This window comes from Ranitomeya imitator, chromosome 2 (assembly GCF_032444005.1).
Source record: "Ranitomeya imitator isolate aRanImi1 chromosome 2, aRanImi1.pri, whole genome shotgun sequence".
NCBI classification, from domain to species: Eukaryota; Metazoa; Chordata; class Amphibia; order Anura; family Dendrobatidae; genus Ranitomeya; species Ranitomeya imitator.
In genome coordinates this window covers 145,927,334-145,954,351 of record NC_091283.1, presented here as the reverse complement: position 1 = coordinate 145,954,351, position 27,018 = coordinate 145,927,334, and the positions used below count along the sequence as shown (strand labels likewise).

Below are 27,018 nucleotides of genomic sequence, written 5' to 3'. Positions count from 1 at the left end.
CCAAGCCCAACGAGAACATGAACGGGAGATGCTCCAGCAGGGGGGGGATGCCCTCCACCGTCCGGAGCCTTGAGCCCAGCAGCGCTCAGATACTGAAGCCCCGGCCCAATCACTTTCCTGTTATGGAAAAGGACGGGGACTTGGACACTTTTCTGCGAGCCTTTGAGAAAGCCTGCAGACAGTACCAGCTGCCTACAGATGAATGGGCACGATACCTGACACCAGGGCTGAGAGGCAAAGCTCTGGAGGCATTTGCTGCCCTCCCTCAAGAACAAGATGGTGACTATGAGGCCATCAAGCAGGCTCTGATAGCCAAGTACTAGCTTACACCCGAGGTGTACCGTAGAAAGTTCCGGAACCTCCAACATGGCCCACATGACAGCTACCGCGGTGTGGTGCATGGACTCAGGACCCACTTTAACCAGTGGATCCAAGGACTGTCAGTGACCACCTTTGAGCAGTTGGGAGACCTGATAATCAAAGACCAGTTCTTACATCTTTGCCCAGCTGAGGTGCGACAGTTTGTGATGGACAGAGAACCCAAAGACGTGATGAAAGCAGCGCAGATTGCCAATGCCTATGAGGCCAACCGTAGATCGGAAGTGTGGAAGCCAGTCACCACCAGCTGGAGAGGGGGTAAGCCTGCAACCAACGCCAGTACCCCTGCCAGTCAACACACCAGAGGTCCTGTCCCTGTGGCCAACAGCACCAGACCTACCACCGAACCTCACCAGTGTTTCTTCTGCAAGCGGACTGGTCATATCAGTCCCCACTGTCCGGACAAGCAAAAGAACCCCCCAACCGAGGCCCCAGGGCCTAATGCAGCAGTTCTTTTGGTGGGTGGGGTGGCTGGGAGGGTGTGTGACAACGTACAGCACATCACTGTGGGAGGCCATGGCGCTACTGGCCTCAAGGACACCGGGGCTGAACGAACCCTCATCCGACCAGAACTGGCGGCCCCTGAAGAAATAATTCCAGAGAAAACCCTAACTGTCACTGGGATTGGGGGCATCAGCTGTCCCTTGCCAATGGCCCGAGTTTATATTGATTGGGGTGTCGGGAGCGAGGTGAAGGAAGTGGGGCTGTCTGAAAATTTGCCCACTGATGTTTTGTTGGGGACTGATTTGGGGAGGATGGTTGCATACTACGTCCCTGACACCCCTCCCCAATCTGCTAATAAGGGTAACATTAACCTTGATGATGATGATGATGATGGGAAATCGCATTTGTTGCCTGACCATGCTTTATCTTGTAATGATGCATCTGATAACCATTTTGTCCCTAGGATTGATGGTGAAAATGTTGTACCTGTGCCAACTGAACCTGATAATGATTTTTTCTGTGAAAGTTGATGTGTCCATAGGTACAGGAATGCTCAGCCCTGTCGCTCTGTGGAGTGAGACGGCTGAGGAACCCCTAGCAGGGGCAAGTGTCGGTGCTACAGGAAATGGGGAGAAGCATGGGAACCGTGAGAAAGGTGATGCCATGAAATTGACCAGTGCCACCGAGGAAGGTAACTGGCCCATAAGTAGCACTGCCCCTGAAGTGTTGGGGGTGGATGGGGAGGTAGCACCCATATCAGCGTCGGCTGATGGGTCTGTGGAAATCCCCGGGGAGACAGCCTATGTAGCTGCTGTCACCCACAGTCAGAGTGCCCGGAACACAGATAACTGTCTGCCTTCCGGACCCTCCTCAGTCATCGTTGTGACTGAACCAGAGGTGGACCCAGAGCAGGTCCCAGAGGGTTCCCGTGGGGAAGGGACCCTGACATCGCTTCTGGCTTCTCCTAGCCAGGAGTTTCAGGCCGCTCTGCACACAAATGTGAGCCTAGAGAGTTTGAGACAACTCGCTGAGACACCCACCTCCGTGACTGATAAGGAGAGGGTGCTCTGTGAACAAGGAAGGTTGTACTGGGAGACAGTACCCGGAGAATCACAAAAGGAGTGGTTGAGGGAAAGACAGCTGATCGTCCCGCAGCAATTCCGGGGTGAGTTGTTACCGATTGCCCATGAGATCCCGCTAGCTGGACACTTGGGGATCAGCAAAACTAAGGCCCGGCAGTCTCAACACTACTATTGGCCTAAGATGGGGACAGATGTGTCAAACTACTGCCACTCCTATATCACCTGTCAAAGAGGGGGGAAGGCGGGGCCTGCTCTTAAGGCTCCCCTGATCCCTTTGCCAGGGATATAGGAGCCTTTCCCTGCACATGTGATAACTGTCTGTTGGCCTAAAGTCACCCCAATCGGTGACGTAGGGGTGACGATCACGGTGTGTATCGTGACACTAGTGTTCATCAGTTGGACAGGTGACGTCACTGCTTTAGCCACGCCCCCGGCACACCACGCGACTGCACGGCGGTGCCATCGGCCGAGGATGCTTGCCGCCACATCCAGCAGCGTGCGCGCAGGGGACTTACCATATCGGGAGGACGCTCCCTTGCTTTTGTGGTCTGCAAATACGCCGCTTCTCCTCTCAACAGTGTGAACAGCACGGTTGCAGCAACAGCTCACTTTCTTCACGGTGGATAAGCCAGTTACAGTTACAAGGTAATACAACTGATTATTCACCGTTTTCATGTTTCATGTTTCAGTCACAAATAGTTGTTTCCTCTTTTAGCGCGGCATCCTATATTGGGAATATTGGTACTGTGTATATTTTACTTTTTCTTATTTCTCATATTTATTTTTTTCCAGAAAAATTGTTAGTTGAATAATTTACACATAAAGCTAAACATTGTATATCAATCAAAATAAATAAATTAAGGACCCAATTCTTTAGGAATGGCATTTTTCACTCTTGTCTTGGTAAGGGGATGATGGAGTGCATGTTCCTGATTCAATAAGAGGAGTAGAACTCTTAATGAATTAGTGCGCCTCCATGTGCACCTTGCACGTGCCTTACTCCAGTCAAAGACTAGAGTAAAATTTCTAGCAAAAATTTGAGCTAAGCAAAAATGGCATAAAAAAACTCCAAAAGTCGCTTCATTTGATTAAAGGAATACTTCAATAATGAAATAGCCTGGCATTTAGGTAGATTTACCTGAATTAAAAGAAAATGTAAGGCAATGTAAAATTAGAGTAGACACGCACCATTCCCATGCCTTTTTGTTGAGCAAGACAGAATCATGTCTAAATGTAATGGATGTGGTACAAAGTTTGTAAGAGTGTTATGGTCCTAACTAAATGAGAATTCTGGCTCAATCCTTTGCCCTGTTGCTATGCAACATAATTCTTCTCCTGGTCTGGGTCAGATGATGTCAGCAAAGTCTACTATTCACTCATTAACTCATTGCACTTATCCACCTCTGTACAGTCACTGCCCATAACCTGCTACATGCATCCACATTAATTGTTTGTGTTTGCCTTTTGCATTCTTTTTTTAATCCACATTCCTCCGTGCATTTCCTAGTTTTGACTCCTGGTGTTACTCTTAGTCTATGTTAACATGCAGCGTTTTTGTACCATTTTTTTGCTGCTTTTTATGCAAATTAAAAGCTGCTTTTTTACCATTCCAACAAAAGCTAGGAGATTTCATAAATCTTATGCAAACATTAGATTTTTTTTCCAGACTGAACTTGAAAATGGCAGGGTCTTTGAAATCTTCAGCGTGTCAATTCTTTCATCACTTTTGCAGCATTTATCTTTAATATGGGCATATAGGATATAGACTGCTGAAAAACTCCTACCTGTATGCCTCATATCAGATGCCTTGTTGTTGAGAAACCATCTTTTTTCACTTTATGTAAATTACCTCTTCCAGGCCCTGGGGAGGATGGTGCCCGGAAGAAAACTCTGCCTCCAGAGCTTATTTTTAATAAAAGGGGGACTTACCAAAGTGTGACTCTAACTATCATAAGCAATGGAACGAGAACAGAAGAACCTAAATAATGCCCAATAATTTGCTGAATAGTGATATTTATTAAGGATATGGAACAACATAGGGTAGGTGGGGGAAAACACAATACCAAAAAGAGAGCACTATGCCAGGGGACGAACAAAAACCGATTACAATAAACTGGTAACACATAAAACTGAATTGATTAAAGTATTTAATTAAAGGCAAATTTATGTAGCTCATTAATTATTCCCATAAATAAATAAATGCCACAGTTGAAATCAGAATCAATGAAAGAGTGGTATAACAGGTGTATCTATTAGTGCATAGATAGGTACATTGCTGGTGCAATCATGCTGGGGGCCTAGGCAGCCAATTCATAAGCAAGCAGCAATGAAGTACATACAATTATGTGCTGCTGACTAATAACGAGTCACATATGAGGCCACATGATAGTTACCTGTTGTTTTATGGGAACCGTCCCCTGGATGCGCCCTACCCCGATGCGCGTTTCGGCGTCTGCCTTCGTCAGGCGGCCATTATACATCACACTGGTAACTCCCGTTCATGCAAAATAATCTCTGGAGGCAGAGTTATCTTCTAGACAGCGTCCTCTTCAAAGCCTGGAAGAGTTAGTTTAAATAATGTGATAAAAGATGATTTATCAACAATAAGGTATCTGATATGAGACATACAGGTAGGACTTTTTTCAGCAGGCTATAACCTGTATGACCGTAACAATAATTTAGAAAGGTAAATTGTGGTGCCAGATTCTCTTGAAGTTCTCCGTACCTGTGATTCGATTCTATTCTCTCGTCCGAGAGACTCAGGGCAAACTAAGCAGGCACTCGGCTCTAGCTCCATTTAGAGTTTGAGCTGAGTGTCATTTACACGATTGATTCAATTTTCTCAGAAGAGAGAATCATTGCTTGTGTGATTGCAAGTGTAATGACCTACAATTTTTATTCTGAATTTTTTCATGGCAACTTTCCAAATGTTCTTCAGGAAACTGACTGCATAATCTCTGCTTTTTCTGTTATGTTTCATCTTACAGGGTTTCTGCCAGGTCTTAATAATATCCATTATCTATTCGCAATCGCTGATTGCTGAGACCCCAATGATCATGAGAATAGGCCTCTAAAGAGCTTCTTGTTAAAGGAGCTCATCTCCTTTCCATTCATTCTCTATGGGACTGCCGGAGATAGCTAAGCACAGTGTGCAGCACAATGTATCTAAAGAGCATTAGTTCTATAGTTAGGGTATAGGCATATGAAAACAATAACTGGGCATAATATGAACAAATATTGGGGATACGTCTGAAAACATGAGAATAGGAAAAATTGTCAAGTAGTAGATGTCAGCCTTAAACAGGTGCCATCTCCATATAAAGAGGTATGGATAGTATAGCAGGTTTGGGAGATTAAATAAAAACAAATTATTCGTTTACCTGAAAATGAAGCATGATAAAGGAAAAAAGTGGGTAAGGAGGTAAAACTTTACATTCTCTATCTCTTTCATTCTTTCATGTACACATATCAGTCGTCCTGGCCCCTTTGCAGAGAAACAGCCCCAAAGCATGATGTTGCCACCCCCATGCTTCACAGAAAGTATGGTGTTCTTTGGATGCAACTCAGCATAGTCTCCTCCAAACACGACGAGTTTTGTTTCTACCAAGCAGTTCTACTTTGGTTTCATCAGACCATATGACATTCTCCCAATACTCTTCTGGATAATCCAAATGCTCTCTAGCAAACTTCAGACGGGCCCAGACATGTACTGGCTTAAGCAGGGGGACACATCTGGCACTGCAGGATCTTAGTCCCTGGCGGTGTAGTGTGTTATTGATGGTAGCCTTTGTTATGGTGGTCCCAGCTCTATGCAGGTCATCCACTAGGTCCTCCTGTGTAGTTCTGGGATTTTTGCTCACCGTTCTTATGATTATTTTGACCCCACGGAGTGAGATCTTGCGTGGAGGCCCAGATTGAGGGAGATTATCAGTGGCTTTGTATGTCTTCCATTTTCTCATTATTGCTCCCACAGTTGATTTCATCACACCAAGTTGCTTGACTATTGCAGATTCAGTATTCCCAGTCTGGTGCAGGGCTACAATTTTGTTTCTGGTGTCCTTCGACAGCTCTTTGGTCTTCACCATAGTGGAGTTTGGAGTCAGACTGTTTAAGGTTGTGGACAGATATCTTTTATACTGATAACAAGTTCAAACAGGTGCCATTACTGCAGGTAATAAGTGGAGGACAGAGGAGCCTCTCAAAGAAGAAGTTATAGGTCTGTGAGAGTCAGAAATCTTGCATGTTTTTAGGTGACAAAATACTTATTTTCCACCATAATTTGAAAAATAAATCTTGCCAAATCAGACAAGGTGAATCAGACAAGGTGGTGTTCTGGATTTGTTTTCTCATTTTGACTCTCATAGTTGTGGTCTACCCATGATGTCAATTACAGGCCTCTCATCTTTGTACGTGGGAGAACTTGCACAATTGGTGACTGACTAAATACTTTTTTCCCCACTGTAATGGAGCCAGTGGTACAGTCATTCCTCCAAAAGTATCCTAAGAGCTATTTTTCAAAAAGACAATGTCAGGATGTATTTTTCTCATGTAGCAGGAGTAACCTGCATTGCCTAAACGTGCTGCAAAGTCTGAAGTGGATGTTATTGGATGGCAATTGCAAAGGGAACGGACTGCAGTTGATCTTAATTACTTGCTTTTCACAATTGCATTCAACATGGCAAAATATCTCAGACAACCATTAATAACCTCATTGCTAGCATGCCAAGATGTATATAGTATATGTATATACTGTGCATAGTACACAAACAGCAGCAGTTACTTATTCTGTGTTCCTCCATAGTGTAAACATCATGTAAACGGTATATACTTCCATGTCTACGTTTTGCCTGAATTACATCAAACTATAAATATAAATACTATACACATTATCAAGAAAAACTATACACAGTCACATACTGTGTGTGTATATATATATATATATATATATATACATATATATACAGTATATGGAGCGCCCCCAGATGCAGGGCAGTGGGGTACCTGTCCTCTCTGTCTCGGTTCTAGGGTTGTCACGGTGGCTGGACCCGGTCCGTGACCCTGCTAAGGGGCGTCCAATGAAAAGAGTGATGAAAGTCGGCCAAGTTTTCGTGACGCCACCTGTGGTATTCGGTCAGGGTGACCGACGCTGCTTGGGGCCCACTGGGGTGGTGTTATGGCAGCTAGATGGTATACCTTCCCACAGGTGAAGTATATCCCCAGGGCTTCACAGTAGTGTAGGTGGTAATGATGTGAGGCGCGGGTAATAACGAGGACACAGGGTTGCAGTCTCTTTACCTTTTACTAAAGACTTCGGGATCCGCAATCCAGAGCACTGCTAACCGGGCTGGCTGAGTCCGGCCGGTCCGAAGGCACATCCAGAGTTCCCTTTGCAGGTGGAAATCAGTGCCTACCAACTAGCGCCTGTGTGTTGTAGTCCTTCCCTGCTGAGCATTCGGGATAGTCCTCACAACTTTTGCATTCGCTCTTTCTCTTCTCCGTCCCCCAAGTTTATCTGGATAGGATGCACCCGTTTGACGGGAAGGCTCGGAGCTATTCTGGGACCCTAGAGGCGCCCCTCTTCACGTTTGCCCCCTATGTCTTCTTAGGTGATCTAAGGTAGACAGCCAACTTATAATCAACTGTCCTGTCTCTGTTTGAAGTAATGCTTGGAGTCAGTTACTTCCTCGGCGTCCTGGCCACCGGCTGCGCGCCTCAGTAGGATGTTGCCGTTCTCGGGGCACGACTCCTACTGGTTCTCTATTGTGCTGTGATCTCGTTTCTCACTTCTCCACAATATCCTTTGCTTTGTGTCCTTTCTTAGGATGCCGCCGCAAGGTAGTGCAGGCGCGGCTCCATCACGTTCTGTCCTTCTGCTAGGTACCTGCCAGGAACCCACCCCTGACAGGTCCTCCCTGGACTCTCCCAGGCTGCTTTCTGTCCTAACTACCTATCCAACCCCCAGTTTTACCAGTGTGAGGAGTGGCCTAATACATAGTGCCTTTTGCTCCCCTTGCTGGCCGGAGTGTGAAGTGTAATGTGTGACTGTGATACCTGGTCAGGTGAACTCCTTTAGTGCAATCAGACATAACATCACTCCCCTTAGTGGCCGAGCGACATTACTGCAACGACTAGGACTCTGGGGCGCTGCATATATACAGATAGCATAAAAATAAAGCAGGTGGCATTCAAAGATAGAAAACTATCAAAAGTCCAGTGAGACCTTTCATAAGCCATATGTTCAACGAGTAAAGTTTATATATAACTCTAAATCTAACACACCTGATCCCCATTCACACCTGAGACATTTTAACACTAATGAGTCACATGACACCGGGGAGAGAAAATGGCTAATTGGGCACAATTTGGCCATTTTGACTCGGGTGTACTCACTTTTGTTGCCAGCTGTTTAGACATGGCTGTGTGTTGAGTTAGAGGGCACACCCACAAATTTACACTGACTACTTTACATTGTATTAAAATGACATGATAAAATATTTACAAAAATGCGAGGGTTGTACTCACTTTTGTGATATAGTAACATAGTAACATAGTAACATAGTTAGTAAGGCCGAAAAAAGACATTTGTCCATCCAGTTCAGCCTATATTCCATCATAATAAATACCCAGATCTACGTCCTTCTACAGAACCTAATAATTGTATGATACAATATTGTTCTGCTCCAGGAAGACATCCAGGCCTCTCTTGAACCCCTCGACTGAGTTCGCCATCACCACCTCCTCAGGCAAGCAATTCCAGATTCTCACTGCCCTAACAGTAAAGAATCCTCTTCTATGTTGGTGGAAAAACCTTCTCTCCTCCAGACGCAAAGAATGCCCCCTTGTGCCCGTCACCTTCCTTGGTATAAACAGATCCCCTTATATACTTATACATGGTTATTAGATCGCCCCTCAGTCGTCTTTTATCTAGACTAAATAATCCTAATTTCGCTAATCTATCTGGGTATTGTAGTTCTCCCATCCCCTTTATTAATTTTGTTGCCCTCCTTTGTACTCTCTCTAGTTCCATTATATCCTTCCTGAGCACCGGTGCCCAAAACTGGACACAGTACTCCATGTGCGGTCTAACTAGGGATTTGTACAGAGGCAGTATAATGCTCTCATCATGTGTATCCAGACCTCTTTTAATGCACCCCATGATCCTGTTTGCCTTGGCAGCTGCTGCCTGGCACTGGCTGCTCCAGGTAAGTTTATCATTAACTAGGATCCCCAAGTCCTTCTCCCTGTCAGATTTACCCAGTGGTTTCCCGTTCAGTGTGTAATGGTGATATTGATTCCCTCTTCCCATGTGTATAACCTTACATTTATCATTGTTAAACCTCATCTGCCACCTTTCAGCCCAAGTTTCCAACTTATCCAGATCCATCTGTAGCAGAATACTATCTTCTCTTGTATTAACTGCTTTACATAGTTTTGTATCATCTGCAAATATCGATATTTTACTGTGTAAACCTTCTACCAGATCATTAATGAATATGTTGAAGAGAACAGGTCCCAATACTGACCCCTGCGGTACCCCACTGGTCACAGCGACCCAGTTAGAGACTATACCATTTATAACCACCCTCTGCTTTCTATCACTAAGCCAGTTACTAACCCATTTACACACATTTTCCCCCAGACCAAGCATTCTCATTTTGTGTACCAACCTCTTGTGCGGCACGGTATCAAACGCTTTGGAAAAATCGAGATATACCACGTCCAATGACTCACCGTGGTCTAGCCTATAGCTTACCTCTTCATAAAAACTGATTAGATTGGTTTGACAGGAGCGATTTCTCATAAACCCATGCTGATATGGAGTTAAACAGTTATTCTCATTGAGATAATCCAGAATAACATCCCTCAGAAACCCTTCAAATATTTTACCAACAATAGAGGTTAGACTTACTGGCCTATAATTTCCAGGTTCACTTTTAGAGCCCTTTTTGAATATTGGCACCACATTTGCTATGCGCCAGTCCTGCGGAACAGACCCTGTCGCTATAGAGTCACTAAAAATAAGAAATAATGGTTTATCTATTACATTACTTAGTTCTCTTAGTACTCGTGGGTGTATGCCATCTGGACCCGGAGATTTATCTATTTTAATCTTATTTAGCCGGTTTCGCACCAGTATAGATTATACTGTACATATATACACACACACACTCACACATATACAGGTGCTTCTCCAAAATTGGAATATCATCCAAAAATTAATTTATTTCAGTTCTTCAAAAAGTGAAACTCATATGTTATATAGAGTCATTACAGAGTGATCTATTTCAAGTGTTTATTTCTGTTAATGTTGATGATTATGGCTGACAGCCAATGAAATACCAAAAGTCATTATCTCAGTAAATTAGAATACTTTATAACACCAGCTTGAAAAATGATTTTAAAATCTGAAATGTTGGCCTACTGAAATGTATGTTCAGTAAATGCACTCAATACTTGGTCGTGGCTCCTTTTGCATCAATTACTGCATCAATGTGGCGTGGCATTGAGGCGATCAGCCTGTGGCACTGCTGAGGTATTATGTTAGCCCAGGTTGCTTTGATAGCAGCCTTCTACTCATCTGCATTGTTGGGTCTGGTGTCTCATCTTACACTTGACAATTCCAGGTCGGGCAAGTTTGCTGCCAATCAAGCACAGTGATACTGTTGTTTTAAACCAGGTATTGGTACTATGGGAAGTGTTGACAGGTGCCAAGTCCTGCTGGAGAATGAAATTTCCATCTCCAAAAAGCTTGTTTGCAGAGGGAAGCATGAAGTGCTCTATAATTTCCTGGTAGACGGCTGCGCTGACTTTAGTCTTGATAAAACACAATGAAGCATCACCAGCAGACGACATGGCTCCCCAAACCATCACTGATTGTGGAAACTTCACACTAGACCTCCAGCAGCTTGGATTGTGGCCTCTCCACTCTTCCTCCAGACTCTGGGACCTTGATTTCCAAATGAAATGCAAAATTTACTTTCATCTGAAAGCAACACATTGGACCACTGAGCAACAGTCCAGTTCTTTTTCTCCTTGGCCCAGGTAAGACGCTTCTGGCATTGTCTATTGGTTATGAGTGGTTTGACACAAGGAATGCGACACTTGTAGCCCATCTCCTGGATACATCTTTGTGTGTGGTGGCTCTTGAAGCAATCAGCAGTCCACTCCTTGTGAATCTCCCCCAATGGCCTTTCAAAGCTGCTATTATCTTGGTTGTTTGTGCACTTTTTTTCTACCATACTGTTACATCTTCGCTTCCACCGCTCCCTCTTGCACTCACCTGTCTTCGGCGCCTCGGCGCGCCTCCTTTGCTGCGGATTCCCATCCGGCATCCTCTCATCTGCGTGCGCTCCCGGACTCTGCTTCTCGCCGGCTGCGTGCGCACGCTTGGTTCAGCACTGTGCCCATATGTCTCTGAGAGTCTCCCTGCCGCTCTATCTTTTCCTCTCTTTTCCCTGGAGGACTCCAACCCAGAAGTGCTCACAGCGCTGGCCTTATTAGTCCGCCTCTTCCTCCAAACCTTGCCTTGTGATCATTTGTACTTGCAACTGACCTTGGCCGCACTATTGTCCTGCGTCTCATTTGCCTGACCCTGTGCTTCTTGGTTTATCTCCACGTACTCCTGCTTGCTAGTCCGCTTCTTCAGCACCGTCCCTGCTTCTCTCTCCAGCCTGTCCTCAGTTATCTTCCGGATTTGTGTTTCTTTCTTGTACCACTACTTCACCTTGTCTTCCAGCTGCCGTGGCGATAGTCTCTCGCGGGTCTGCCCCTAACGCTCCCTGTATAGGGGGCGGTTCCATCTGGTCAGCTCGCCCGTGGGAGGATCATTGTCATGGTCCAGTGGGTCCACCCCTTCGTTCCTTTACGTCTCCGCCATTGTCACATTAGTCACAGTAGTAGTAGTTTCTGGACTGCACTCGGACGACATCTGAGTGCAGCCCGATTCTTACACATACTTTTTCCTTCCACTCAACTTTCCTTTAACATGCTTGAATACAGCACTTTGTGAACAGCCAGCTTCTTTATCAATGACCTTTTGTGGCTTACCCTCTTTGTGGACTGTGTCAATGACTGCCTTCTGGACATCTGTCATGTCAGAAGTCTTCCCCATGATTGTGGAGCTTACTCAAACAGACTAAGTGTTAGGGTTGGTGGATTGCACTAAATTAAATTAAACTATAAAGTGCAATTGCAACCCTGTGTCCACCGTGCAGAGATGAATAACTGCTGCTAATGTGAATAATGATGGATAAAACGTACTGCGATAAAACCACACAGAATGAGGGTGACGTAGAGTGCCAAGCTCAGCTAACCACTGAGCAGCACTAAAAAATATAAGTACCAAACTCAGCTAACCACTGAGTGGCACAGAAAATATAACTAAAGTGCAATACCCTGTTAAACCCACAGAGGTCGAGGGAAATGACAAACTAGGTGTGGAACTCTATCACTCTCCCAGGAAAGTCTAGGCTAGTGGTTGGGCATGCTCTGCCACTCAGTTGTGCTAACCACACACACAACCAGAGACAGATGCTAAGCCAAGCGGGCATTTCCCACTCTACATTGCCTGGCTAGACACACAGTCACAGGTAAAGAGTGGCACACAAACGTGCAAACAGAGTGGTAGTGTATCCACACACATACATACACCTATGATGCTAGCACGCCCACGTGCAGCGTTGCAAGCCCTTTATGCACTAGGCTCCACCCCAAACACTCACATCCAGATGGATGGAGCGTCGCCTGTGGGCCAATCTGGAGCTGCCACATCAGAAGAGCAGTCAGCATTCGAGTACCAATGAAAAGGCGTCACATCATGGACATGCTCAGTAAGATGATTTCTGGACTTAGACTTCAGAGGGTAGGGCTACCTCTGTATACCACTGGTTAAAATAGACTTAGCTGGAGAGCCAGCAGTAACTGCATCAACACTACAAAGCAGTGCAAGACGCTGGGGCTGAAGTCTGTGCTAAGCTACAATCCCACCAGCTGGGCCTGAATGGGAGACCGCAGGGGCAGATAAGGCTTGGGATCCATCCCGCGCAGCGGAAGAATCCCGGCACCTAACACTAAGAGACCTTTTTAAATGCTTAGGAAACCTTTGCAGGTGTTTTTTGTTAATTATTCTAATTTAAAGAGATAATAACTTTTGGGTTTTCATTGGCTGTAAGCCATAATCATCAACATTAACAGAAATAAACACTTGAAATAGATCACTCTGTTTGTAATGACTCTATATAATAGATGAGTTTCACTTTTTGTATTGAAGAACTGAAAAAATTTACTTTTTGATGATATTCTAATTTTGTGAGAAGCACCTGTATATCAAAGAAGCATTTGGGATTACAAGGCTGATGCGTGAGTTTAGGATTCACATAGTCCTCTTGTGCATGTGGATCTTGAGCTGGGGCTTCTTCTCCACTAACAAAATCTGACCTCACAAATGTTCTTCTGAGTGACTGGGCAAAAAATCCCACAGACACTCTCCAAAGACTTAGAGAAAGTCTGCCCAGGAAAGTGTAATTTTTTTTTTTACAATGAAATGTCACGAAAGTGTTGGTAGGTGTAAAGTATCTCACTATTTTCATCAAATGCTTTTCTGATGAAAATAACAGGTCCTATTGCTGGTGGAACAATTGTTTTCTCTTCCTGTGTCAGTGCACATCACAGAGTGGCCTGCGCTGGATCCAGGTGTGCGCTGATTGGTAAGTATTAAATGGTTTGTTATTTTTTACAGATCCAAGCCTTTTGGAAACTTCTTTTTCCCAGTAAACCACTTTAATATACTTAAAGGACATTCCTGAAACTGAACTGGGTTGCCCAAGGAATAAAATACATTTTATTTAATAGATCTTGGAGTAATATTAATTTTTTTGGCCAGCGGGGCACGCAAAAGAGAGACAGGACAGTGTGGGATAGGTTGAACCAGCAGTTGAGATCCCATACTGTACTGTCTGCATACTCTTTTGTGTCCACCATGGTCAGTAGAAATTATTATTACTACAAGATCTATTCATTAAAATGTACTTTGTTTGGAGGACAACCCCGTTAAATTCGTCATCATATCTCCTCTTGCCAATGTTGTTGGAATTTAAATATAATTGATCTAAATATTCCTAATGGCGTTCATTAATATCTTATGTGTTTTGAAGCACAAAATGACTGCTGCCATGTGTTGAGATCACATTATATCACATAAACTAAATAATCAAGTAGTTACCGAAAAAAAAGTGATGTATGTAAGAACGGGCAAAGTAGTTTGTGACGAATGCATATTATTAACCTAGTGTTCAACGCTAAAATAGCTAAAAGAGGAGCATAGGTGGAGAGAGAAATACTACTAAGAAGCCCTTTATGTAATGTGAATGAACACAAGACTATGAAATTGGAGCTGAATAAGAAAGATCATTTTAAAAATGAAGGTGACTCTAATGGAATACATGTAAAATACTTGTATTTGGCTGATTCATTATGGCAAAATGTATCTTTTCTTGCAGGTTATAATGCATCCGCTCAAGCCTAGAATGTCCACAGTGAAAGGAATTATCAGTATTATTGTCATTTGGTTCATGGCAAGTGGATTCTCATTGCCCCACGCGGTGTACCAGAAATTAGAACAGTTTTACATCGGGTAAGATGGCTCCACCATTATTTTTTCATTGAGTAGAGTACAATTAATTTTAATGCTGATTGAGTGGCTGTTGGATCTGGTCTCATTATGAGAAACATCGTACTTTGCTCATCTATTTCCAAAGACCATATATAAATATTACGCTCCGATACAATTTCGGCTATAAATAAATCGAAGAGGAAAATGTTACATTAGAATAATTGGAGCGTTTACATGAACAGGAACATTTGTTCTACAGGGAATGTCGGTGGAACGATTAAGTTCTATCAAGTGTTCGGAGAAACAAATTATTTCTGTTTTGATAATGTGAACCTGGGCTTGCAGTTATTTCCAGGAGGCTTTTCTACCTATAAATAAAATGAAGTTTGTTCACGACAGCTTCAATATCAGAACTAAGAACTTGATGACAGGTTATAATTACAAAATCGGATCTCTGTGGACATTTCTTTATAAAGGTTGAAGTGTAATGTAAAATGTACAAGCTATTCTCATTTCATTTTAGAAGTATTTTAACAATGCGGTCATTAGTTTCTTATAAACAATGCCATGGCATATAATCTTAAACTATGATCTAAGGGGTAACATTTGCCCTTGTGGAGAATGAAAAGGCAGACCTGGCTTGTCACTGTCTGCAAGGAGAAAGGTTACCCTTTAAATCCCAGTGTTAAGTCTCTCACCTAGCCAAACTAGATCTCTTACTTTGCTCTGATGAGAGGCAACACCCTCAAACATGTGTCTGCAAATTGAGATTCTGGTTTGGCTTCTATCCTAAGTCATATTGCAAGGCTTGTTAAAGGATCAATATGGACTTTTAGGATTGCTACTTCCAATAGTTGGCACTAGAGTTCTATTCCTCTTCCTCTCTGAAGAGACAATTTGTGTATTTAATATTATATACTAGGTAAGAGCACAAATGGCCCATGTCTTACCTCACAGGGTATTAAAGGATTTCTGTAAATGTAGCATATTGATTGTTAAAAGTTCAGTGATTTTCTAATATATTATGTCGAATAATACTTCATGAATTTCAAGATCTTTCATTTAAAAATAACTTGCATGCATTATTTATTTTTAATGTGAAAATCAACCTGGCTGGTCATGTGCCCATTTATTACAGTATAGTTATCGGAATGATCTCTCTATTTGTGATTATTAAAAGCAGAATACATTTTCAAGAAATGATAAAAAATAACCTGGATTTTCATTAAATTTCATAAAGATATTGAAAGCCTGTAGGAATTGATATACAAAGCATGACAAAGTTGTTTGAAAGACTGGTCGGAAGGCAAAATAATTTTCATTCTAAATCCTTAACTATTTAGTTCCATAATCTAAACAATTTTCTAATATACTTATATTAAAAGAAAGTTCCCTATTCTATTTTTTTCCGTACTTTCTTTCTGATGATACTTCATTTGAGAATCCCCAGTGCATGCTGGGATACTCAAATAAAGCATCGTCAGGGGACAGAGGCTGCAATCACTGCTGCAGCCTTTGCCCCCTCCCTGAAACGAAGAGTCATTAGCGATGTTCGTACATGGCATGGGCTAGTCCCTGCTGTCACTGCTCGCTGTGCAGTGAGCGATGGTACACAATGACAGCGCGCTGTCTGCGTTGCTCTGAAAGTGACGTCACTTTTCCCTACACGCCGGGTATTGTGACATCGCTTTGTTCCTGGCTCATTACTACTGATCTGAGCTGACAACAGAGCGCACACTGTGATAGTGCACATTGCACAGTGTGCAGGGCAGGGACTAGCCCTGCCCCTGAAATGAACGTCACTGATGATGCTTCATTTCCGGGAGGGGGTAGAGGCTTCAGCAGTGACCGCAGCATCTGCCCCCTGATAATGCTTCATGCATAAGGATTCTCAAACAAAGCGTCATCAGAAAGGAAGTAGTGAACAAAATTGGAATAACAGGTAGGGAAGTTTATGGAATTTTTAATGCAAATACATTAGAAAATAGTTTAGATTATGGCACTAAATGGATAATGAATTAGAGTGAAATTGACTTTGCCTTTGACTATCTCTTTAATTTTTGCTTACAAAATGAGTAAGCTTTATGTGCTGAAACTGGAATACCCTTTAGTTATTTTATTTGCTATCAATTCTGTAAGGCATTTCACTGCATATGGATGGTCATACTGCATGCTTACAGAGCGGTAACAACTTTACAATGTCTACATACTATATTATTGCCTTACAGGGAATATTAAGGGTTGCTCAAATGGGACACCCCAATTTTACTATTGCCTAGAGTGTAAATGGAGAAGAGAGAAAATGGATTTGCATTGTTTTTAGCAATGCAAATGTTTGATGTGCGTTTTAGTGGTTAAAATGCACATAAAATGTATCCTTCCTTACTTATTTCTTCATCTCTCAAGATGAAAAAAAAATAATTTCACAATATTTGAGAGTTGTTTGCTCTTTACGAGTCTATATCAGGCACCAAGTGGCTGTAACGGTAGTCCGATTTTGCAAACATGGTGCGTTATTGTGTTGAATTTGTACTTTGAAAAGCGAAATTCACATATAGGCAATGGTGGGCACATCTATATTTGAAACGGTTTTCTGATATCAACCAATTAGGTTCCCATCGGTTTTGTAGTATAGAATTAGATTTGTAGGACATATTATAATAACATAGTAACATAGTATTTAAGGTTGAAGGAAGACTAATTTAAGTCCATCTAGTTCAACTCATAGCCTAACCTAACATGCCCTAACATGTTGATCCAGAGGAAGGCAAAAAAAACCCATGTGGCAAACAGTAAGCTCCACATTGGGGAAAAAATTCCTTCCCGACTCCATATTTGGCAATCAGACTAGTTCCCTGGATCGACACCCTAACAAGGAATCTAGTATATATAACCTTTATAATATAAAGTAATGCAATGTATATAAAAAATGTATTTATCATTTAAATTAAAACTCTCGCTATGTTTTCATGTTGAACTGGACACAGCACGTAATATTGGCTGCAGAGTGGAATAAAATGTTTTTTTTTTTCATTTTCTCCTTTCGGTTACAGAGATAGTAGCAGCCAAAGTATTTTGCACATAATGAGTTAACTTTTTTTAAGTCCAAGTAGGTGTTATCAGATAGTTTGCACTGGAGGTGAGTATTTCTCCCTGTATGGTGCTGATGAATCATAAGGAGGAAAGAAGAGCATGCCCATCATAGCTTAGAGCAGATATCTCAGTGTGTGCGATGTATGACAGACTGCCTGATCTCCTGGTCTAACCTCCTGTATTATTAGAGGGGAGGAATAAAAACCAAACAAAACAAAAAATGTTTTGTTCTGCTGTGCAGCTACTATAACATTGTGTGTCCAGTTTAACATGAAACATATGGTGAAATGTACTCTTTAAAAGGGATAAAGGTGGAGGAATCACAAATGTACATTTCGATTTTTCCCTATTAACCATTTAATCTCTTCTTTTCCAGAAACACAGTAAGAATGGTGTGTCTTCCCAGTTTCCCATATCCAGCTGATCTTTTCTGGAAGTATCTGGACTTGGCTACATTTGTACTTTTGTATGTACTGCCCTTGATTGTTATTTCAATCACCTATACCATGGTGGCAAAGAAATTGTGGCTGAGAAATGCCATAGGAGATATTACCATGGAACAGTATTATGCCCATCGCCGAAAGAAAAAGATGACTCTAAAGATGTTGATGTTGGTTGTTGTGGTCTTTGCGGTTTGTTGGTTTCCATTAAACTGCTACCTTGTTCTAATGTCCAGCAAAGTCATCAGCAGCAACAATGCTTTATACTTTGCTTTTCATTGGTTTGCCATGAGCAGCACCTGCTACAATCCCTTCATCTACTGCTGGCTGAACGAGAGCTTCCGCTCAGAACTTAAAGCACTGCTTTGTGTATGCAGGAAGAGGAGTGCAGCCCAAAGCCATGCTCTACGGTCCCTCTCACCCCAATTTCGCCATGCCTGGACAGAAAATTGTAACTTTAAACAAGGTAACAGCTCTCAGCCTGCTGAATCTGTCACAAACATTACTTCAGGTAGAACCGACATCTCTAGTGTGGAACCAATTGTCACAGTTAGCTGAAGATATGCATCTTGTCTTAATATGCCATTCTCAGTTCTTTTGAGTATTATATTGATCATTTATCTGAAAATATCGATATAAAGCACTTAGATACATTTTTTTGTCGCTGTTATTTGTCTAGGGCAAAAATAAATAAAATATTAAAAGAGAATCTGTCGGTAGGATCAACCCTCCTATGAGCACTCAGGAAATCAATACAGCACAGCCTTGTATGGTGTACTCAGGATTTCTTCTTTATTAGAACATGCAAGCTACTTAAGTAGTATCGCAGACAAAGGAAAAGTTTTCTCCGAAATATGTCGCAATTAGGAAATTTAGGGATGTGAATAGAAATGGGCTACATGTCTCACACTGGTAATTTTCCCTTTCATTTAAAATAAGCTGATTCTCATGCAAATCAAATGTCCCGCCCATAGATATTTACATATTAATCCATTACTCGCCAAATTAAAATTTTTACAAGTATAAATTTTTCAGAAAAGGGCGTCCCAATATTCAATTAAAAAATGACAATGACATGATTTCCTATTTTGAAAACATTCATTTTACAAACACAACACAAAAAATCGGACATGATTATAAAAATTTTTAAAATCTTAGCTGCTAGAAGCTAAAGATTAGACGTCCCAAAAAAAAGGACATTGGTAGATAATGGGTTAAGAAAAATGTGGATTTCTCTGGAATAAGAAATCGGACTGTTATGAAAAGCAATTCAGTACTACAATGGACATAGCGGTCAGAGCACAAACAGTGATCTGACAATAACCCAAAATCATAGAACGAGCTCTGAGACGTGGGAACTCTGCAGACCGCAATCCCTAATCCTCTCCAAACAACACTAGAGGCAGCCGTGGATTGCGCCTAACTCTGCCTATGCAACTCGGCACAGCCTGAGAAACTAACTAGCCTGAAGATAGAAAATAAGCCTACCTTGCCTCAGAGAAATACCCCAAAGGAAAAGGCAGCCCCCCACATATAATGACTGTGAGTTAAGATGAAAAGACAAACGTAGAGATGAAATAGATTCAGCAAAATGAGGCCGACTTTCTTAACAGATCGAGGATAGAAAAGGTAACTTTGCGGTCTACACAAAACCCTAAAGAACACCACGCAAAGGGGGCAAAAAGACCCTCCGTACCGAACTAACGGCACGGAGGTACACCCTTTGCGTCCCAGAGCTTCCAGCAACAAATTAGACAAGCTGGACAGAAAAAATAGCAAACAAATAGCAAAGAAGAACTTAGTATGCAGAGCAGCAGGCCACAGGAATGATCCAGGGAAAAGCAAGTCCAACACTGGAACATTGACAGGAAGCCAGGATCAAAGCATTAGGTGGAGTTAAGTAGAGAAGCACCTAACGACCTCACCAGATCACCTGAGGGAGGAAACTCAGAAGCCGCAGTACCACTTCCCTCCACCAACAGAAGCTCACAGAGAGAATCAGCCGAAGTACCACTTGTGACCACAGGAGGGAGCTCTGCCACAGAATTCACAACATCGGACCACAGATATCAAGATGTAATTTTGTTCAATTTCATTTGACCTCCATGCCCATATAGAGGGCTTATAGGATTGATCCTACTGACAGATTCCCTTTTAGCAGGTAACAATGCTATTAGTTAAATGGTTGACAATAATTTTTAAAAAAATCTGATACAGCACTAGAGCGAAACATGATATAATTCTATCCATACATGAAAACCTTATGTAGGTAAAGATCACCTTTCTTAAAAGCCCTTGTAAGTGACAACTAATGAAGATTTTCAGATTGCCTAACCCATGGACATTGCTGACAAACAAAATGGAATCTTCTCTTTCAACTCAATTGGCAGGAACTCAATCATTTTCCAGGCTCTTTACACACTAAATTAACAGAATATTCAGTAAATGTCCTGCTACAATACACTGTTTACACATCTACCAACCATATTATTAAAACCAGGATTAGTTAATAATATTGATGTATTTGAAGCATGATAAGAATCTAAGCGATTTTGGCAAGGGCTAAATTGTGATGAATTGATAACTGTGTCAGAGCATCTCCAAAATGCCAGTATACAATGGTTATGGTAAATCCTAAAAATGATCAAGAAAAGGTCAGCTGGTAAACAGGCAACAGAGTCATGGGTGCTTATTAATACTTATTTATGTTTTTGGGGAGTGTGAGACAGATCTGTCTGCTCTGTTCCCACATGTTTAGGAACATGACAGATATCAAGGTATCAACTTGACAATCAAATTTCTCAATTAATTTGCACATTTTTTGGATGTGCTAAAAAATGTCATATCCATGGAGTCCTCATCTCACAATTTTCAGGGATTAAAGGAACTGCTATTAACATGTTGTAGCCCAATAATACAAGACAGGTCTGGTAGGGTCCATGGCTCAAAGTGGACCTTAAATGTTATGGCTCATTGGTATATTCACACACCCATTGCAGCTACTAGAAGATAAATAAACCTAATCAACAATGCTGTGTATAGACTCACTAAATTGCAGAGATCTGTTGCTACAAAAAACTTTTAATTTTAAGAGTCTTGTACATGAATTATATTTATCAATATTTCTTTAAATTGTGCTTTTATTAGCATTTTTGGCAATGAGCCAGTGGCCGCTGAGTGGCTGCAGCCGAGTCCTCATTCCATCCGAACGCTGCAGCCACAAAGAGGCCACTGATTGGCTGCAGCCACATGTGATAAGTCCAGGAAAAGAACAGCACTCGATTTATCCATATGAAAGGTTTTTATTCCAATAAAGATAAAATCAACAAGAGTTCACACAGCTGTACTTCATGAGGTATAGAGGGAAACCATAAAAAGATAAGGCAGCGCGTTTCTGACCTTTGTGGTCCTTAACCCTGTTGTGGAACCATGGGGTCATATAGATCCCAGCGCTGAATAAATTGAAATATTTCTAAAACTGGTCAATCTCAGACATTGACCTTCAATGTATTATCAAGTAAATATTTCTGCTTATGTTGATGATATTTAGATTTTTTTTTTCAATTTTGTTTCAAAGTTATTTTCAATATTCTGTGTTTGGGACTCTCCTGACCCCATAGACCTTTATTGTCTGACTTTTTTTATTTATATTTTCTGTTTATTCACAGGTTTTGCAATATAATTGTAAATGAACAATGGCTAGCTCCAAGTGACACCAGCAGTGTTACAGGACAGCGCAAATGGTGCTATGTTTGTCCTCGATCGAAGGACAAAAAGACGAGATTTGTTTGCAATGACTGCAAGAAGTTAATTTGAGAAGAACATGGCGCTATGACGTGCAGTGAATGCAAGGGCTACATTTATTGCCAGATCATTCGTTATCATTATGTTTTTACTAAAATCCACACAGTTGCAGTTATTGTGATTTTTTTTATTGAATTTGAATACTTTCAGTTATTAGTAAGGCATTTTGGTATAAATTTCAGTTTGTGTTTGATGATGACAAATAAATCACTTCAAAGTTGCATTTGATTTCATAACTCTGTTCTGAAATGATGACAGAATAAAACTTGATTACTCTGAACAGCCAGCATGTTCTTTTTAATGAAATATGATAATTTTAGCCTGGGATCATATAGACCCCATGGTACCAAAGCAGTGATTTTTTTTCCATGGTTCCACAGCAGGGTTAATCACTGCCGTCATGTGATGCCCCTGTCAGAACTCGATGCTGGCAGTCCAGGGACAGATTCAGCTGCAAGGGTTGAGTAGCGAAGGTGAGTACTTTTTTTAATTTTTTTTTATTATGCTTATTAGTCTAAATAGCTTTAGTTAAAATGTAGTGGAAACCTATTTTAAGGTGTCAAAAAGGTTCACCTGGTTTTTCAATACAAAACCAACAAAATGTCAAGTTGATTCTCTTCTTGATGTTTGTAGAAACATTATTTTGAGTGTCAGCTATGGAACTATGAAGAACTCTAGAGAGGGGCAAAAGAACACACAATAGGGCATTATCATTTGAAAAAAACACTACTGGGAGGGTGGATGCCCTCACCTGGTGATGTTGCGTGAAACTACAACACCTGTTTAAGCATGAATATCCGCTGCTGCTGCCCTGTGGCTGGACAAGATACCTTCCAGATATGTATTTACTAGAATGGAGAGAATCACGTTAAGTGGGCTGCGCTGCCACAAATGAGAAGCCTTGGAGCTTCAAATAAGGTTTTTGTTATTACCAACATGTTTTGGTGCCAGACTGGCATCTTTCTCAAGATGAAAAGACCTTAATCTTGAGAAAGGAGCCAAAACGTGTTGGTACTAATGAAAACCTTATCTGAAACTCCAAGGCTTCTCACTTTCCGCAGCGCCGCCCACTTAACGTGATTTTCTCCATTCTGTTAAAAAGCTATGGAACTATATAGTAGCTTAGAGTTCATACAGCTTTGTGTAACCTCCCATTTATGTATTGTTGTCATTTTTCACGTACAGTATAGCAGTGGGGTCCTGTTGTGTGACTTTTACTCCAAACTTTCCAGGTTGTATTGAATGTCATGTTGCTGTATAATATAATCTATTGTGGTATTCCAGTAACGTATGAGGAGCCATATGGTGAGACACGGTGGTTAGCACTCCAGATGATGTAGTTGCCATTATTCCATGTCCCATCATATGGCCTTTGTGTGCATAGATCTGCCATAAGTTAAGTGAAACCGACATCTAATTCTTGTGTTTGGCCTTTGAAACTCAGGAGACTCCCTCTTTCCACATGTTTTTAATCGTATGAAGGTTTCTAAAATTGTTCTATAAAGTGCTTTTTCCGGGCAGAGTTCATTTAATTTGCTTAAACCTAATTTTCTTCCTTTACTTTGCAGAATTAATGCCAATGGGATCATTTTTATTCCGGTCCAGATAAGATTTCCAGTGAAGCAAAAAAAAAATAAAAATAATAATGTTGCATGTTAGCTCCGTTTAAAGAGCAAAACAAAAGCAGCAAAAAAACCTCAAGGAGCTTCTTCAAGAAGTAAAATATGCTTATAAGAAGATTTCAGCGTACTTATAACACATGGACATGCCAATATGAAGATTGCATCTGCTATTGAAAATCATAAATACAGCGTGTCAGGCAGGTAGCTTCATAGTCATGATGTAAGGGACGCATTAGCCGGGATCTGTTACAGCACCCCAAAACGTCAGTGAAAAGCAATCTCTTACATACAGGAGGACTTATACCTTTTGATGGCACTCATGTCGGAAAGCCTTAGTTACACCAGGATAAAAGCGACTCCAGACTGAAAAAATATAATGCGCTTTTATTACCCCTGCTTCCATCGCAGTACCTTTGGCTCTGTACTCCCCTAACTTGTCCACCTTCTCTCCTTATCCATTCTGGGGGTAGCAGGATCTTCATCTATCCATGCTGTATCGTCTCCCGTTTCACTCCGGTCTCTTTTATTCTACCAATATAAAAACCTGGGTTTCTTTTTGTTATTTTTACTGTTCCGCTCTCCTCACAAACTATGTGGCCTATTTGTCGAGCAAAATCACATATTCAAAAGGGAACAAGATGTCAAAAAAATGTTTCTAATAAAGCTTGGCAATAAACCTTTAAATTAATGTATAAAAACAATATCAACTCCAATATTCAGGAAAACTATTTTAAAATTCTTGCAAGATGGCATCTTACCCCTACTAGACTCAACTCAGCTTTCTCGTCTTATCCAGACACATGTTGGAAAGGATGTGGATATAAAAGTAATATAATGCACTTTTTTTTGTGTTGTGTCCCAAAATTTTGGAAGGAGGTTTATGATCTTATTTTTAAAATAGGGAAATACAAATTAATTATGCTTTCTCAACTCTCTTTTGTCCCTAGACTCTGACTCTCTTCCTTAAGATATTAAATTAATCTCCTTTCATATTTTCACAGTTGCCAAATTGCTTATAGGTGCCAAGTGGAAAACCTATACCATTCCCAGTCTCAATATGCTAATAGACAGATTAGCTTCCCACAACACCTTCAAATTGTTTTTTGCCTTCAACAACAACTCCCTTATAAAGTATAAACCTAAATGGGAATTATGGAATTCAGGTTTTCTCCACATGCAGAGTCCTTTACAACTGACTGATATGACTCCATAGCCAATGGATAGGTCAAGGAGTAATCTTTTAAGATTGTTGCTCTTTACCGTGTCACCACTCTCAGTGAACTATTGTTTTGTCCTGTTCCCCCTTCTTTCCCTTGTTTTATCCCTAATTTCTCCCTTGTCCTACCATATCCAAGTTCACCCTCCCTTTTTTTCATTTTCCCTTTTTCCCCACCATCCTGTCTAAATTTTTGTTATTATTCTTCATACAGTTTCTATGGTATTATTTGACATACTCCAATAATATTATATATTTTGAATTTCAACTCATTTTATATTGTCGCATATAACGTTTTCCCCTACCTTGATATTGTAAAATGTACCCAAATAAAATTTATTGGAAACAAACTATGGCCTACTCTGAGCTCTCTCTTTCATCTCCCCTTTTATTAAAGAAGCCTCTAACTAACATTTTTATTGTTTAAATGTGCATATGTGCATGTCATATAGTTTGAGTGTGTTAATATTCTGCCCTACCACCACTCGCTCCCATGTCCAGCGCCGTTCTGCTCCTCTTCTAGCTGACGTCAAAGCTCTGCAGACTCCTTTGGGTCACATTGCGCTACGTGCAGTGATGTCACTGAGAAGAGCAGAACACCGGAGAGAGCAGCGGTAGACGAGTATATTAATACTCACACTACACTACACGCCCGAATACACATTTAAATAATTCAAGTGGTAGTGGTAGGCTTTTTTTAGCTAAACTCCTCTCCTGCTCCAGAGCCCGCTAAGGTCCTTACCCAGTGTGTCTTAAAGTGCTAAGTATATAAAATACCACATAACAACAAATACATGATACATCGAATACAATGCAGAAAACCAAACCATTTTGTGCAATTCTATAAAACTAATTTCCACATTAGATGCCTTACAATCTAACACATGCAAACTATTATTTTTATATAATATTTTATCCATGCATATCGAGTAATATTCAGCATAGTGCAATACAGCTTTTCCCAACAGTGGATACATAGCCCCATTACATTGATCACACTCATATGTTGGTATCGTGGATATGTGCGGGAGGCTCATTGGTTATACTTATGAATATAAGGAACAGAACGGCACTAGAGAGATACGGATTCTACTAAGCAGGACTGAATAGCAGACAAATCAAGTAGCAGGTGTCACGAAAGCTGTGGGTACGTGGTGCTCTGCATAAAAATGTCGAAAATAGTCCACAATGCAGTCAAAAAGCAAGAAAATATGCGGCACTCACCCGAAGATAGCTGTGAAGTTCGTGAGCTTTATTGGAGAAAATATATGTAAAATACATCCGTCAGGACATCAGGTGTACAGGAAGGTGCGGTATTGGAGTACGGACAATACCGCACCCTCCTGTACACCTGATGTCCTGACGGATGTACAGTCATGACCAAAAGTATTGACACCCCTGCAAGTCTGTCAGATAATACTCATTTTCTTCCTGAAAATGATTGCAAACACAAATTATTTGGTGTTATTATCGTCATTTCATTTGTCTTAAATTAAAAAACACAAAAAGAATTGTCCTAAAGCCAAGTTGGATATAATTCCACACCAAACATAAAAAAGGGGTGGACAAAAGTATTGGCACTGTTCGAAAAATCATGTGATGCTTCTCTAATTTGTGTAATTAACAGCACCTGTAACTTACCTGTGGCACCTAACAGGTGTTGGCAATGACTAAATCACACTTGCAACCAGTTGACATGGATTAAAGTTGACTCAACCTCTGTCCTGTGTCCTTGTGTGTACCACATTGAGTGTGGAGAAAAGAAAGAAGACCAAAGAACTGTCTGAGGACTTGAGAAACCAAATTGTGAGGAAGCATGAGCAATCTAAAGGCTACAAGTTCATCTCCAAAGACCTGAATGTTCCTGTGTCTACCATGCGTAGCGTCATCAAGAAGTTTAAAGCCCATGGCACTGTGGCTAACCTCCCTAGATGTGGACGAAAAAGAAAAATTGACAAGAGATTTCAACGCAAGATTGTGCAGATGTTGGATAAAGAACCTCGACTAACATCCAAACAAGTTCAAGCTGCCCTGCAGTCTGAGGGTACAACAGTGTCAACCCGTACTATCCGTCGGCGTCTGAATGAAAAGGGACTGTATGGTAGGAGACCCAGGAAGACCCCACTTCTTACCCCGAGACATAAAAAAGCCATTCTGGAGTTTGCCAAAACTTACCTGAAAAAGCCTAAAATGTTTTGGAAGAATGTTCTCTGGTCAGATGAGACAAAAGTAGAGCTTTTTGGGCAAAGGCATCAACATAGAGTTTACAGGAGAAAAAAGAGGCATTCAAAGAAGAGAACACGGTCCCTACAGTCAAACATGGCGGAGG

The 27,018-nt window shown here is 41.4% G+C and overlaps 1 protein-coding gene across 3 annotated transcripts in view; it reads left to right on the top strand.

Annotated features, from left to right (window-relative positions):
• Positions 1-25,032, top strand: part of LOC138667251 (G-protein coupled receptor 83-like) — a 154,596-nt gene extending 129,564 nt beyond the window's left edge. The window contains exons 3-5 of one of the 3 annotated variants that reach the window (XM_069755510.1): positions 14,402-14,535; positions 17,984-18,513; positions 23,420-25,032. In XM_069755510.1, the coding sequence (XP_069611611.1) occupies positions 14,402-14,535; positions 17,984-18,513; positions 23,420-23,460 (705 nt within the window). In that variant the 3' untranslated portion in view covers positions 23,461-25,032. Of the gene's footprint in view, positions 1-14,401; positions 14,536-17,983; positions 18,687-21,715; positions 22,130-23,419 lie in introns of those variants that run through there. The other 2 variants (XM_069755511.1, XM_069755509.1) reach the window with 2 other exon arrangements.
• The last annotated feature ends 1,986 nt before the right edge of the window (positions 25,033-27,018 follow it).